General features: G+C 39.8%; 1 protein-coding gene across 4 annotated transcripts in view; it reads left to right on the top strand.

The window, feature by feature from the left end:
• Positions 1 to 15,474, top strand: part of TJP1 (tight junction protein 1) — a gene marked incomplete at both ends in the record, with an annotated part of 206,526 nt that extends 191,052 nt beyond the window's left edge. For 2 of the 4 annotated variants that reach the window (XM_084254187.1, XM_084254190.1), the window contains 9 exons: positions 29 to 901; positions 1,046 to 1,143; positions 1,885 to 2,109; positions 6,080 to 6,130; positions 7,215 to 7,390; positions 9,049 to 9,529; positions 11,521 to 11,738; positions 12,928 to 13,071; positions 15,380 to 15,474. In XM_084254187.1, the coding sequence (XP_084110313.1) occupies positions 29 to 901; positions 1,046 to 1,143; positions 1,885 to 2,109; positions 6,080 to 6,130; positions 7,215 to 7,390; positions 9,049 to 9,529; positions 11,521 to 11,738; positions 12,928 to 13,071; positions 15,380 to 15,474 (2,361 nt within the window). The remainder of the gene's footprint in view (positions 1 to 28; positions 902 to 1,045; positions 1,144 to 1,884; positions 2,110 to 6,079; positions 6,131 to 7,214; positions 7,391 to 9,048; positions 9,530 to 11,520; positions 11,739 to 12,927; positions 13,072 to 15,379) is intronic. The other 2 variants (XM_084254189.1, XM_084254188.1) reach the window with 2 other exon arrangements.
• Positions 15,475 to 16,285: the final 811 nt, after the last annotated feature.

The raw sequence follows: 16,285 nt of genomic DNA, 5'->3' as shown, positions 1-16,285 counted from the left end.
TGTGCTTACATATGCATTTTTTATACAGGTATATAGAAAGGACCCCTATCCTGAGGAAATGATGAGACAGAATCATGTTTTGAAACAGCCAGCTGTGGGTCAGCCAGGGCAGAGGCCAGACAAAGAGCCCAACTTGAGCTATGAACCCCAACCCACATACATGGAGAAACAAGCCAGCAGAGACATTGAGCAGCCCACTTACAGATATGACCCCTCTAGCTACACAGAACAGTTTTCTCGAAACTATGACCATCGTCTGCGCTATGAAGACCGAATTCCTACCTATGAAGAGCAGTGGTCATATTTCGATGACAAACAGTCCTACCAACCTCGGCCTTCTTTTGATAATCAGCATTCACGAGACCTTGACTCCAGACAGCATCCTGAAGAGTCCTCAGACCGAGGGTATTTTCCACGTTTTGAAGAGCCAACCTCTTTGCCCTATGATAGCAGACCACGCTACGACCAACCACCAAGAACCTCCACCCTCCGACATGAAGAACAGCCAGTTTCTGGGTATGACATGCATAATAGATACAGACCAGAAGCACAGCCCTATTCTTCAACAGGCTCCAAGGCATCTGAACCCAAACAGTATATTGACCAGTACCCTCGAAGTTATGAGCAAGTACCATCACAAGTACTTACCTCTAAAGCAGGCCATTATGAGCCTCTCCATGGTGCTGCGGTTGTCTCTCCTCTAATACCTGCATCTCAACATAAGCCAGAGACTTTGCCTTCAAGTACCAAACCACTGCCTCCACCCCCAACTTTAACTGAAGAAGAAGAAGATCCCGCAATGAAACCACAGTCTGTGCTCACTAGAGTTAAAATGTTTGAAAACAAAAGATCGGCATCATTGGAGAACAAGAAAGATGAAAACCACACTACTAGTTTTAAGGTAAATAAGTACCTGTGTCTTTCCTGCCTAGAATGGGTGATACATACAGTGACCCCCAACTCACCTTAAAGCTTGTTTTGTAATTTTCTGTTTCTGGGACCTGTTTGTCTTTTCTTTCTTTCCTTTTTTTTTTTTTTTTTCCAGCCTCCAGAGGTAGCATCGAAACCTCCAGGTGCTCCCACCATTGGTCCTAAAACCATTCCTCAGAACCAGTTCAGTGAACATGACAAAACTCTGTACAGGTAAATGCTTTTGATCATCTTAAATCAAGGAGCAAGTCTTAGACAGAATTCTTTTGCCTAACATGTTTTATTTTGCTTCTTCTGTCCAAAATACACATTTTTCCTCTTTTACATCTAGTGCTTTTCATGAAAATGTAAACTTCTGTGGTATTACCTTTAGCCAACTTCATTAGCAAATGAGTTCCACATAAAATAAACCTGTAATAACTGAAGGCTTTGCTCCCCTTTTTTTGGTGTGAAACCTATGTCTGTTCATCCATTTTTGAAGCAACATTTCTAAATTTTACTAAGAGCATACGTAACAATGTATTGATTTGATTGATAATTTATTTTCTTCTCACCTGCTTTCTAGAACTTTACTATTTCCTTCTGGATTAAAGGTCTTTATAACTCTTAAAAATTCTTAAATTATCAGTTACTACTTGTTGCTCACATTGGGGTATGTACTTCAAGAAGTTCAGCACTGTCTTGGTTACATTCTCTTTTCTCTTTCTAATTAACTGCTTCTAACCTGCTGTGAGGCTCTGATTATCAAGATAATTATCAGGCTTATTAGATTGCGTTAAAGGAGAATAATGCATAAAGACATGGGATTTAGAGTACCCAATTTCTTTGGGCTACTCAGCCAGATGCTGAACAATCACAACAGTTGGTGAAAGGTCATGATAAAAGATTTCTATATTCCATCTTCTTTGTAAAATTAACATCTAAAACATGGGTCTACTTACCATTCATTGTCAGGATCCCAGAACCTCAGAAACCTCAACTGAAGCCACCTGAAGATATTGTTCGATCAAATCATTATGATCCCGAGGAAGATGAAGAATATTATCGAAAACAACTCTCATACTTTGACCGAAGAAGTTTTGAGAACAAGCCTGCACACATTCCTCCCAGCCATCTCTCAGAACCTGCCAAGCCGGTTCATCCTCAGAATCAACCAAATTTTCCTAGTTATTCTTCGAAGTAAGTTACTTCACCAGAGACTTAACCTGTTAAAAATAACATGAAACATAAAATGTTCTGCATAAAGTGGAACAATTCATGATAAGTTTTTAAGGAAAATAATTAAGTGTATAATACATAAATTCTGTAAGCTCCAGTGCTCAGCACCATGTATACTTTCTAAATGGGATCTGTATGTAATTTCTTTTCTTAAAATCTGACATCAGATGCATAAAATGTTTGCATTAGAAAAGATGTTAAAATCAAAAGGGTACAAGAGTCAACAGTCAAGACCCTGAAAGCATACTTAATTCCTTCCTTTTTGTTGTTTTTTAAATATAAAGGCAAGGATGGGGGAGAGTCAACATTGTTTGAGGGAAGATAATACAGCAACCCCCCCCCCCCCATGAGAAAGGGCTTATCCCTATTATGGGATCTTTTGGGGACTTTAGAGATTTCTAGTCTAATTTCATACATGAGGAAACCAAGATCCAGTGAAGTCATAATGATACCATAATGTCAGGTTTTCAGGCCTAGTCTCCCATCCAGGAACGGATCCCAGGCTACAGTGGCAGCACTGAGCCCCAGCCACAAGACTGCCACGGGTTGGTGTCTCACAAAGCCGCAGCAGGAACTTCGCTGACACTTAAGCAAGCAAACAAAAAGAGGCAGATTTGTTTAGAGAAAGAAAAAGTTTATTGAGGAGAAAAGAAACAGAAATAAAGTGGGACTCCCAGGCTGGTGGAACCAAGCCAGGGAGAGACAAGAAGCCGAAGTGGAGTCGTACCTCAGGGAATACAGACCTTCTCTCCCTGATTATTCTAAAGCTCCACAAGTGTCTTTGTGATTGGTTAGTCCTCAGTGGTCTGTCTCACTGCCTTAATGTCTCTGTACCCAGAACTATGTCTGTGTCCCAACCCATATCTTTAGAGCCCTTTTTCTTTATCATCGTCCTTGTCCAGGAATGCCCTGTTGCCCTTAGTGCTGGGGTGTTAGATTAGTCCCCTTTGGAATTTGTTGCTGTTATCTCTGGAGCCCTCCTTACTCCTCCAAGGCTTTTCCTATTCCATGCTGACCCCAAGGGCTCTTTGTTTGCCCTGTGCCTCAATAAGACTGGTACCACTTGAACTAAATCCCAAGTTTCCAGTCATCTTTGCCCTGTTTTGTGTTACTCCCTTCTGTTTACTTGTCTCCTGGGGCTTTTGTAGTTTTGTTTTCTTTCTTGTGGGTTTTGTTGGGATACAAACCCATATGTCCCTGACTAGGTTCATACACCTACTGATTCTGCCTCTGATGGAATCCTGACTGATTTAGAATTTGGTACTGAGAGTGGGGTATAAACCCACACAAGCACAGATGGGTTAATCCTGAAACAAACTCACAAGAACAAAAAACATATGTGTAGCTTCATTCCCAGGAATTCCTTTACAGTTGTGAGGCATGGCTAAGCAAGTTCTGTGTCCCTCGGACAGGCAGTGAAGATCCAGAACTGTTTGGAAGTCTGTGAGCTCTCAGGGAAGGCCTTAAATGCTCTTTCAAGGGTCCTTACAGTTAATTTCCCTTTTAATTGACTTAAAATTGTGAACTGATTAGAAGCATGACATCTGGAAACCCCCTTCACAGAGGCACCTAGATCATTGATTGGTTGGTTAATGGGGACTGTGGCTCAGCCTAGCCAAGCTGACACATCAGAAAGCCATTACAAATCACTTTTGTGTCTTAGTTCACAAGCATCCAGGTTTTTACTGACTTAGATGCTTGGGGTTGTCTGAACCTAATAACTATCATTTGTCATTTACTATTGAGTGAAAATTCTTTCAGAAAGTACTTTAAAACCTCTAATAATAAAATCTAAGCTTAATAACCACTTTTTCCTAAGGCATCATTTGAACTGAAAATTTAAGACCTTTTCCCACTGTCATCTACTTAAATCCCTGTCTACAGAAGAAAGTGGTTTATGAAAAATAGAAACACAAACTCTGAGTGCTGCATTGTGGGTTCTTGTCAGAGCAGACAGTGGCTTGTACCTGCTGTGAGCCTCGCCTGACACCACGCTGGAGAGGTGCCTGGTCCTGGTGCTTCAGGGGAGTTTCGGGCTGAAGGCAAGCTAGGTGCTAAATCTTAGGGTCTCCTTTGGTGGAGTAGAAGACCATGCCCTTTTGCAATCATTTTTACCTAAGCCATTAAAACACATACCTTCCTGCAGGAAGAGGGTCCAGGGGTGGGGTTTAGAGAGAGATGTCATTTATCCTTCTCCATATATGGTAAATAGAATGCAATTTTAAAAATTCACTTAGAGCTTCAAAGTAACAAATTTTGCAGAGGAGCAAATGCAAGAAATTTTTGGTTTTGTTTTAATTTAGTTGTCTAGAGAGGAGACTTAATAGCATGTTTGTGATGTGTAGATTTCAGACAGGTCCAGGCCACTGCCTGGTTGGCTGGGGTTGGGGAGCTCAAATAATTACACACTGAATGAATGATACTCCGGGCAGGGCTCCGGGTGAGGCAGGAACCAGTGTTGGCTAGCCATTGGTTGCACAGGGATGTGAAAGACACAGACAACACCTGTCTCTCTGACTTCACTCAGGACTCAGTTTGATTTTACTGTTTTTTGTCATGAGGGTGATAGGGTTGAGAAAGTCTAACTTGAGGTAGGTAGTGGTACAGAGCATGAAATTTTAATTCTCTCTAATTGTGCTGCATTTTCTCATGTAGATATTTAATGGTTAGAGAATTGGAAAATGAAGTCATGCCTCTCCTTCTAATGGTGTCTTATTCTTTTGCCCAATTAATGCAGCTTTAACATTTGGAAGATAGTTTAGATTATTTAAACTACGTCATTTGTTATTTGTCACCAGTAGACTGCCTACATTCCTTTATTTCCTAAAGTAAAATACTGAAATAACAATGTCCTGCTTAAAAGGCACCTCAAAAATGGTGGGAATCTCTTAGAGAAGTCTTTATTAGCAAAGAGCAGATGCCCCAGAAAGCAACCAGAGATCACCCTGTTACACTGAATAGTTGGCCTACAATTCTGTTCCCTCAGTTGGAACTGGGGCTGTTGAGAGATAATAAACTTAGACATTCGCCTCCAAAATGAGTTAGAAGTTTCCAGGATTCTAAATATGGCTAGAAAAGCAGTCTTTTCTGGGTCTGTGCATGTCCCAAACCAGAAATGACTCAACTTCTTTAGGGCAACTAGGGACTTTTTTTTTTTTTTTTTTTTTTTTTGGTCACCAGAAAATCTACCTCTCAGTACTCAACTTTCTGTAAGAAATCTAGGTCTTAAAATAAATGTTGGTGGTTTCACCAACATGTGGTGCTGTTGAGTATGCTAGTTGGTGGTTTCACCAATTTCATGTAAGATTGTTGTTAGGTGGTTTTATGTACATGCGACGTTAGTGGGAGAGAGAGACTGTGAAAGCAAAGCATGGCAGCATGGTAAGGCTTTATCCACTACAGGACTTAACGATAGTGCTGGTGATAGGTAAAGTCTTGCTGGAAAAAACATGTTACCTATTTCTGCTTGCCAAAGCACCATTTCCTCCCAGGGATCAGTATAGCTGTCATGTTGTAGCACTTCTTCTTTTCACTTAGAGGATATCTTTTGCCTAGCCTTTTCTCTGGAACATTCCACTCTGACCTATTCAGAACCTGATTATCCTTAGTTAACTGTTACTTGACCTTAGTTAACTTCTTTTTTTCCCACCAGCAGCTTCAGCATAAGCGGGCAGAGGTGAAAGAAGGGAATAAAACTCAAACTCATTGCTATATGCTGGCAACTAGGGCGCAGGCAAGGGTCTAGGTTACTGTGATTTAATTTATTGGTAATTTTTCTAGCTAAATGACTCAAATTTTGATGAAATGATGAATGTATATATTTTGATTAATATTTTAAAATAACATTTGAGTTTCATTTGCTGCAAATTTGCTTAGTTAGATTGACCATTTTCTTTCATTTTTCTATTGCGCTTGCTTTGCCATCACCTAGATTTCTTGGCTCTTACACTAGCTATGACTGCTTGAAAAGGAGCATCAAGTGGTAAGACTGGCATTATTGTGAGGCTGTTACATAAGGTGTCCCTCACTGTGTCATTGGCATTATGTGCACTTTCAGATCTAATGTCATCTTCAAATACGTGGTCTAACTGCCTAAAAGCAAGATAGCAGCATAGTTCTCAAACTAATCCAAGGCTGGACTTCTTCAGTAAAAGTGTCCTGTAAAAGTGAAAGTGCATTCCAAATGTCTATATTATTGTCTGTGCACATAAAGCCAGCACAGCTTTGGCTCTCTGCAAGGGTTTAGATGGCAAATGTTGCAATTATGGGTCTATTTAAATATTTCTTTTGTGTGTATTTTATGTTACACATTAACAATTGGCAATCTGAAGAAATAAGCATGTATGGCACAATCTGACTTAAGTGAGCCTTGTAAAGTCAAGCAGTGTCTACTACTCTAGTAGCAATTACTAAACAAAAAATCCAGTAAGGCAAGGGCAAATTTTAAAATAAAAGGTGTCCAGTTTTTTTTAGGGTTACTGGAACACAGTATACCCATCCGTCTGTATACTGTCCGTCTGTAACTGCTTTGGGGCTATGTTTAAATAATTGGGAGAGGGACTATATGGCCCAAAAAGCTGAAGTCGTTTAGTATGCTGCCCTTAACTTAAAAAGATTGGCCCACCCTTCGTCTGTGACATCAGATTTTGTGGTGCTCTAAGTATGCCAAGACCAAGGCTTTGTTCCTTAGATACAAAATGTAAGGAAGATTGGGCCAACAAAAATTGTTCATATTATTTGGGACACTTTCTTAAGCCTCTGCCAATCTTTACTATTTTTTGTAAACAACACATTCTGCAAGTATACCCAAAATTTCACCTGCCTTTGGTTGCCGTCTCCTGGATGTTTTACTAATATCTCGAATTATTTGTGCTGTCTTCACATCTGTGCTGATGAATGGTTGAGTTTGTTTGTATATTTTGGTAGAGTAGCTACCCATACTCCTGAGAATCAATTATGAAATCTCTAGATAATTTTTAAAACTTTGGAACACTTTGAGAAATGAGAACTTGTTTCATAGATGAAACTTTTTCAGGTGTTGGCATTTTCTTCATTTTTTTTCACAGGGGAAAGTCTGCTGAAGCTGATGCTATGGATAGATCATTTGGTGAGAAACGTTATGAGCCAATCCAGGCCACGCCCCCTCCGCCACCTCTGCCCTCCCAGTATACCCAGCCTTCTCAGCCCATCGCCAGCTCTTCTCTTGCTCTCCACACACATGCTAAGGGAGCACATGGTGAAGGTAGGCAGTTTAGAAGTTGACATTGCACTATAATAGTGTAATACTTATAAAATTAAATTCTTAGAGCTTATAAGCATAATGGTTTTTCATTTAAGAAATACTTCAAACCTTTTTTGAACTGGGAACAGTGGAAAATAAGGGGTTTGCTAAAAGTGCATGTCCTGTTTTTGTAACTCTGGCCATTATATCAGATAAACCTTTTAGTTAAATAGATTTTAATCTGTTTTCTTAGTTAGAACTCAATTTCTGGAAGTAATATTTATGTACCAGTATGTCTGACCCTAAATATTTAGATGGTCGCTTTTAAGAATTATTGTTCTATTCCATCTTTAAACATGAACACAGAAAAGCCATATATATATATACACACACACACACATATACACACACATACACACACACACACACCTTGGCACCTTGCCTTTTGCATTGTGTTCTGCATTTATGTTCAGAAAGGGTTTATCTTTTTACCCTAAGAATATACCACAGTTTATCCATTCACCACTTGCTTTTTTCAGTATATATTGATAGTCATAAGGTATTTTTTCCTTTATCATTTTAATATATGTAACTATGTTCAGAAGGAATTTGGCTTTATAATCGCTTTTTTGTGATGTCCTTACCTAGTTTTGATATTGAGGTTGTGCTGATTTCATGAAAAACATATTCCCTCTTTATTTATATAGCGCTGCGATTATTTTTTCCCTGTCACTTCAGAGAATTCAGTTGGTACTGTTTTATACCACCAGCAGCAGTACATAGAAGGTCTTTTTGTCCTACATCTGTTTCAACACTTGGCATTACCAAACTTTTAGTTTTGCCAATCTAAAAGGTGTGACATGGTACCATTTTTTGTTTTGGATTTTTTACCTTACTATGTGTTTACTGGGCATTCTAGTTTTTACTTCTGTTTTTTTGCCTGTTTTTACTTCTGTTTTTTGCCTGTTTTTGTCTTTGCCTATCTTCCTATTAGTTGAATCTTTCTTATGGATGTATATGCGTCCTTTATAAAGATTTTGGATCTTAGTACTTTCTCAGTTATACGTGGCTATAAATAGCTTTTCCCACTCTGGCTTTTTTTTTTTTTTTTTAGATTTTCATTTATTTATGCATACAAAGAGCTGGGGTACATGCCAGAGATGCAGGGGGTAAGAGGATCCACCAGAGACAGAGTGGGGAACAGAACAGACTGACTGACTGGAATACACTGCTGAGGGGAGCAGTGGGCAAGACAGGAAAGGTCTGCCTCGACATGTGGGTTTCTCCTTGGCTGGCCGGGGATCAAACTCATGCTGCAGAGGCTGCAGATTGCTTCATAGTGCAGTGCTTAACCCCTTGTGCTACCAGGGAGGCCCTCTGTGGCTTTTCTTTTGACATTAATTATGGTGAGTTGTGTGTACTGATTTTTTATTCTAGCCACATTTGCTATTCTGATTCTCATTTGTTTGTTACAGTGTAGTTACTCCAATCTTTGGAGACCAGCACCTTAGCAGCATGATCCTGACTCCAAGAATATACTAATAGTACCATGTGTGTTTGTGCCACTGCTGGCCCCTCAGCATCATAACAGCCATTGGGGTCAAGAGTAGCCCTCTGATTGTGGTGGTTCAACTCTGAGTCTTGAGGGAAGTTTTAAAATGCTTATGTTTGTTTTTCAGGTAACTCAGTGTCTTTGGATTTTCAGCAGAATTCTTTAGTGTCGAAACCAGACCCACCTCCTTCTCAGAATAAGCCAGCAACTTTCAGACCAACAAATCGAGAGGATACTGCTCAGTCTACTTTTTATCCCCAGAAAAGCTTCCCAGATAAAACTCCAGTTAATGGAGCTGAACAGGCTCAGAAAACGGTCACTCCAGCATACAATCGATTCACACCAAAACCATATACAAGTACTGCTCGGCCGTTTGAACGCAAGTTTGAAAGCCCTAAATTCAATCACAATCTCCTGCCGAGTGAAACGGCACATAAACCCGACTTATCCTCAAAAGCTCCTACTTCTCCAAAAACTCTTGTGAAAGCACATGGTTCGGCACAGCCTCCTGAGTTTGACAGTGGAGTGGAAACTTTCTCTATCCATGCAGATAAACCTAAATATCAAATAAATAATATCAGCACAGTGCCTAAAGCTATACCTGTCAGGTAAGATTTTTGCCTTTGTCTTGGCCTTATGACTTTTTTTTTTAAGATTTATTTTATTTATACAAGAACGGGGTACAGGCCAGACGCGCGGAAGGGTGAGAGGACTCACCAGAGACAGAGTGGGGAACAGAACAGGCAGACCAACAAAATACACTGCTGAGGGGAGCACGGGTGCGACAGGAAAGGTCTACTGCACCATGTTGGCTGCTCCGAGGCCAGCGGGAATCGAACCAGCACTGCAGCGGCTGCAAACAGCCTCACAGTGCTGCGCTCAACCACCTGCACCACCATAGAGGCCCCCTTATGACTTTCTTATTTGAGTTTTGAGTTTGATATAGTTTATGAGTTTAGACTTGAAAGGATCATTTAAATCAAATTTTAAACTGACCAGTGTTGTCCAAGATGTTGCAGTGTGTGCCATTACATAGAAGATCCTGAAAGGCACATGATATTGTCAATAAAATAATAAAGCTTATAATCCTGTGTAGTAGGTAGGTGTTGTCTTTCTCCCTATTTTACAAAGAACTGAGGTTGAGTGACACTGCACTTTGCCCAAGTTCACAATTGGGGTCAGGGGAGATAGATTCAGCCATCACTCATCCCACCTCAAGAGCCCATGTTCTTTTTTTTTTTTTTTTAAATCTATTTATGCATATAAGAACTGAACGACAGGCCAGAGGTATGGTGGGTGAGAGGATTCACCAGAGACAGAGCTAGGAACAGAACAGGCATATCTGTGGACTACACTGCTGAGGGGAGCAGCAGGAGAGATGGGAGAGGTCTGCTCTGCCATGTGGGTAGCTCCCTGGCCGACCGGGGATTGACCTCATGCTGCAGAGGCTGCAGATAGTCCTGTGCGGAACCCCTTGCACCACCAGGGAGGCCCCAAGAGCCCATATTCTTAAACCAAGCATGACTTCCATAATCTCTAACCTTCAGATGGTTATATGTTTGGAGAACATCTGAAGAATGTTTTTCATACATGATTTGTTCAACAGTAATGTTAGAAAGATATAATCTCAAAATAATTGTTAAAAAACATTTATAGTTTCAGTGAGAAAGATGACTGAGCAAACAAAACAGTGTTTGTTTGAACCAACACTCCATAAATTCTCTTCCAACATTATGTAGTGATTGACCAAACCCATTCTGCTCACACATAAGCTTGCCATAGCCTACTAATCTTCCTGCATTTTCCAGCCACCACCCATTGCCACAGAAAGCACCCACTGGCAGAACCAAGGGCCACCTGTAGCCTGCTTCCCAAGAGAAAGGCCAGTCATGAGATGTGGACTAGCAGGTTCCTCTTCATGGGTATCATGTGGTATGGCTCCCTTAGGGGATAAGTTCATCCTTAAGGCTGTAGTTGTGTGGGAAAGAGGCTGCTCCCATCACATAATTTCATTTTGCTTGTCCATCTTTTTGTTCATGTTAGATCCTGGCTTAAAATTTTACTTCAGGAAGTCTTGGCTGACAACAGTGGCATACAGTGTTCAGGGAGTGCTTAGGAAAGACCCTAAGTGTAACACTTAAAATCTAGAGAGGTAAAGAAATTAGTGTTTTAGCATGTATAAGCTGTACCGTTATCTTATTTATCACTAAAAAGGAAAAAAAAAGTGTGCTACCAATTAAACTCTGACATGCCACCAGTTTGAAACACCAATTTCATGATGGTTAAATACATGCTTCTTAAAACCAACAAACTGAAAAGTTGGGTGAGCAGGTATTAGGCTTGTACAGTCTGGTGCAGAAATCAGTACTTGAAGGAAAAGATCTCTGTCGGCTTCAGAAGTAAAACCGCTTTCTCCAGGAAGATTATGCTTTGTTATCCCTGTGAGCAAAATATGTAGCAGAAAACTTACTTTGTTAAAGTAAGTAATTTCTTAATTATATGAGGAAATAAAAATAAGGTGAAAGCAGTTACTGCTATAGTGAAGACAGCCTCTGTGTATTACTGGGAATGCAATCATGAGCCGTTTCTGCACTATCAGTCCCTCAGCTGTGGATGACGAGGATGACGAGGACGGTCACACCGTGGTGGCCACGGCCCGAGGCGTGTTCAACAGCAACGGTGGGGTGTTGAGTTCCATCGAAACCGGCGTTAGTATAATCATCCCGCAAGGGGCCATTCCTGAGGGAGTAGAGCAGGAAATCTATTTCAAGGTCTGCCGAGACAACAGCATCCTCCCACCCTTAGATAAGGAAAAAGGTAAATAAGTTCATTTTCTGTGTTTAATAACTTGAATTGCTCTATGTGCTTTTCAGAATCACAGTGCTCTATCAGTGTGACCTTTTCTGCCTCCACACTGGTCACCACATGTTCCTTCCATCAGGGGGCATCTGTCAAATGGGCACTGTGTACAGGAGTCCACTGGGATAGTATAATGGGCTTGCGGTGGGGTGCCCTGGGATGGCATCGACGGCTTGCAGGGGGTGACCCACAGTTAACCCAGGTGAGCACAGTACAGAGTAGAAGTGACAGCAGGTCATTGGGCCTTCTCACCCATCTTTTGGCAGTCTTTGCTGACCTCCCCAAATGTGTTTTTTAGTTGTTCAACCCTTACATCTCCAGAGATGATTTAGATAACCCCCACTCAGAAAGGCTTTGCTTTATAAAACCTGTCACCCCATTGTGGAACATAAGCCTCATGGGGGCAGTTGCCATCTTAACTCCTCATCCCAGAGTGAACACACTGAACACTCAGCAGAGTGAGTGAAATATCTCTATAGGTTCTTAATGAAACATGTTTGTGACCTTCTTAATCCAAGAATACTGTTATTTTATACAATTTTCCTGAGTTATCATAATCTTACGACCAGCTATGTTATGACTTTAAGAATCTTCTGGCAGTGCTCTTCTACTTCCTTAAATATATTACTTGAGCTCATTTTCTTACATTTTGGCAGAATGGTGACGTATATTGGCCCTGTGTGACTCCCTTAAGCCAAATCTGTAGCAAATACAGCATTAAAAACGCAAGATATAAGTAACATTTCTAAAAAGTACATTTGAATATATCTTATAAGAACCTGGTGATCCAGTGCAGTAGCCATCAGCTACATGTAACTCTTTAATGCTTGAAATGTTGCTACTTTGAAATGTGTAAACTGTAAATACACAGAAGTGTAAAATACACACTAATTACAAAGATTTAGTATGTTGAATGAATGTTGAAATAATATTGCATATATTTTTGGTTATACCTATGATTTCACTTGTTCTTTTTGATCTGACTGCTGAAAAAATTTTAATTACACTTTCCTTGGTCTGTGCTGTTGTAAGAGAACAAGCCCTACTTGGCTTTAAAGCCTCTTAGTGAAGGAGAGTGCAGAGAACTATGGGTCTAGGAGGCAGTGGCTCATCTAACCTCTCATCCCTACCCTTCCCCTGACTCCAGGCGAGACGCTGCTGAGCCCCTTAGTGATGTGTGGGCCCCATGGTCTCAAGTTCCTGAAGCCTGTGGAGCTGCGCTTACCACACTGTGCGTCCATGACTCCTGACGGTTGGTCTTTTGCTCTAAAATCATCCGACTCCTCGTCGGGTATGCTGTCTTCACTCTGTCCTTTGGGGGCTTTGGGTACTGTCGTTGATTAAACCCTGGGCTGGTGGAGCTACCCGTGCTGTATGTTAGCAGATCTCTGCCTCTGTTCCTGTGGCCTTGTAGGCATCACCAGTGTTCGGAAATTTCTTTATAGGGCATGTATTGTAAATGAGCATGGAAAGGTAGAAACCTTTCTACCTTTTAAACCTTTACAATTTGACCAAAAGTTGACCATTTCTTGGTGTTCAACAAAATTACTTGTTCTGTCAAAATTTTTAACATGCAACGGGAGAATTGATATTGTCCTACATCTATATAGACATTTCCACCCTACTAAAATGATTTTATTCCTTTATGTAATAATTTCTAATATTGGTTACCTTTCTTTGATTTTTCAATTGATAAGGTATATACACCAGAGAAACTTGAAAGACAAAAGACCTTCCACTGTGATCATACTTGGCCATGGATTTTCAGTGTAAAACTCTAAATAATTTCTTATACTATTTTTAAATGACTTTTTGCTCTTAAGATCATAATTTAAAGCTTCCATTGCATTTTCACGTTTCTTACTTCCTTGGGTGACTGAGTCAGTTACCGATTGAAACTGTATTTTTGATATAGCTGACTTTAACCTGATACAGAAAAAAAAGAGTTTAAAGTCCTATTTTTGAATTTTTTATGAATCAGGTAAACACCATAAAGTTTTAGTTTAGTGTGAAGAGTTTCATAGTACAAGGATTATAGGAGCATATTTTAATACTGCAAGGTATAAAATTACATAAAAATGTTTATTTCCTGATTTCACAAATAACCCTATTTTCTGGAAAAAGTTAATGTTAGCACACTAGATATTAAAGTTGTTTCTTTAGGGACTTCACTGAAAAATTATTAGCCTAGTATGAATTAATGAATTAACATAAAACCACATTTAATTTCTGAAAGTCAGGTTGTAGCTTGAGTTCTGATTACCCTCTAAACAGGATAGGGATCATTAAAATTACTACCTATTGTAGCTTCTTGTTTCATAAAAGTGTTTTTTTTCCCTAGATAATACAAAGCATAAATGATCTCTCCATTTGTTACTCCTGCATTTTGTGCCACAGACCACATTATTTTATTAGACTGAGACCATTTTTCTGTGTTAATTTGAGTGTAGTCACCTTTATGTGATCCTGTATGGCTTAAAACACTTCGCACTTACAAATTTCTGTTTAAAAAGTCAAAGGTTGATTTTGATAACTACTGACTTGATCCCAACAAAAATTATTACATCCATATAAAGATAAGACATTTTGATTTACTTCCATGATTTGTCATAGCTGTCTCATTGCCTGGACAGTGTCTAATCCTTAGTATTGATAATCCTATATACATCTGTGAGGTTAGATCACTGCATGAGTCCAGTAGTGCTTGTGTGGTACATGGATTACTGGAGGCAGGGGGTTTCAGGTGATTCATTTTTATAGGGACTTTCCTGTGCATTGTGGGATGTTTAGAGCGAGCCCTCCTGGACTCTACCCATTAAATGCCAGTTGTGATAAGCAAAAAACGTCTTCAGACATTGTTCCTTTTGGGGAACAGAATCGTTCCTGGTTGAGCACTGTTGCTGTAAGGGAGACAAAAATCAACAGCTTTGGCTGTCACATGTACCTTGATACCACAGAGACATTGCAATGGTCTTCTTCATATTTAGCATCTACTCCCAGGACTTCTTAGCTCTAACTGCAAATCTCAAGTCACCAAGAGCTTGTTTAAAACTCACGTACCTCTCAGACTCACAAAGTCAGCGCATTTTCTAGGCTCCACAAGTGATTTTGTTGCATCGGGGCTGAGCAATTATGATCCAGTCAGGGGGCGGCGAGTGAGTGAGAGAAAATGAGAATGAGAGGGGAATCTTCAAGAACCAGACTTTTCAGGATTTCATATATTATTCTGTAGTGGAGTGTGAGAAGGACATTCTCTCACACTACTCAAATGAGTGATCATATAATTATCCAGACAGAAAGTGAAAGAAGGGTGCTGTTAGTAATTATGTGGACTGAGGTGCAGACTGCAACTGTCTGTCCCAGGTGTATGGTCACCCTAACTTTTATTCATTGTGAAAATGCAGTGAATAAAATATCTGAAAATTTTTTGAATGATTAGATTCCAGTGGAGCTGTATTGAAAGATGGTACTGAGTTTTGATATAAGTGCACTGTGCATTTATCTAAATATATGCATTTATGTATGTGCCATGATTGCAAAGCATGACAGCTAGCCATTTAACCAACTCCAAATGACATAAACTTCTTTTTCTCTCATAGGTGACCCTAAAACCTGGCAAAATAAGTGTCTTCCTGGAGATCCAAATTATCTTGTTGGAGCAAACTGTGTTTCTGTTCTGATTGACCACTTTTAACTCTTAAAATATAGGAACTTGATTAAATAATGTGAAACTGGGTTAAACTTACTAAATCTAAATGGAACCACTCTATCAAGTATTATACTTTCCTTAGAATTGATACTGCAATTTGTTAGTATTAAGTATTTTGTTTGAATTGATGAAGATTCCTGAGCATGCCCCTGAACCACGGTCAGAAAACATGCTGCAAACTGCATGTTTGTGATTGATGAACTATTGGTATTGGCTAGAGATTCAGAGATGTTTTGCTTTGTATTGACTTTTGTACTTTTTTATGGTCACTGCTTAACTTCATATATTGATTTCCGTTAAAATACCAGCCAGTAAATTGGGTGCATTTGAGTTCTGTCCTTTCCAAAGTACACTTTTCAAACTTCATTATGGCCCCGGCCTGGCATACACATCTTATTTTATTATGCATGAAGTAATATGCACACATTTCTAAAATGCACCTGGAAACTATATATAACCATTGTAGTGGGTTTAAAAGAACTGTACAGCAAGGGGAATTTATAGCTTTTGGGGGGTGGGGCAGGGAGGGAGTCAAGTGAAGACAATTTCTTATTGTATATGAAAACACATTTTCTTAGGGAAGGACACCAAAGCATGTGAGACTGGTTCCGTGGCCTCTTTGGATCTATGAATTAACCATATCACCACAGATATACTAACCAGCAGGAATGCCTTACCCTCATGTTTTTAATTCTTAGATCATTCTCTCTGTGTATTACTAAGGTTTTATGGCTTTTGTGCACATCTAGATACTGTATCATGAAAAAAAAAATGAGTTAATTGTGGATTTGGTGGT

Source organism: Talpa europaea (genome assembly GCF_964194135.1).
Source record: "Talpa europaea genome assembly, chromosome: 14".
Taxonomy (NCBI): domain Eukaryota; kingdom Metazoa; phylum Chordata; class Mammalia; order Eulipotyphla; family Talpidae; genus Talpa; species Talpa europaea.
Note: the sequence above shows the minus strand (reverse complement) of the source record. Positions and strands in the feature narration are given on the sequence as shown.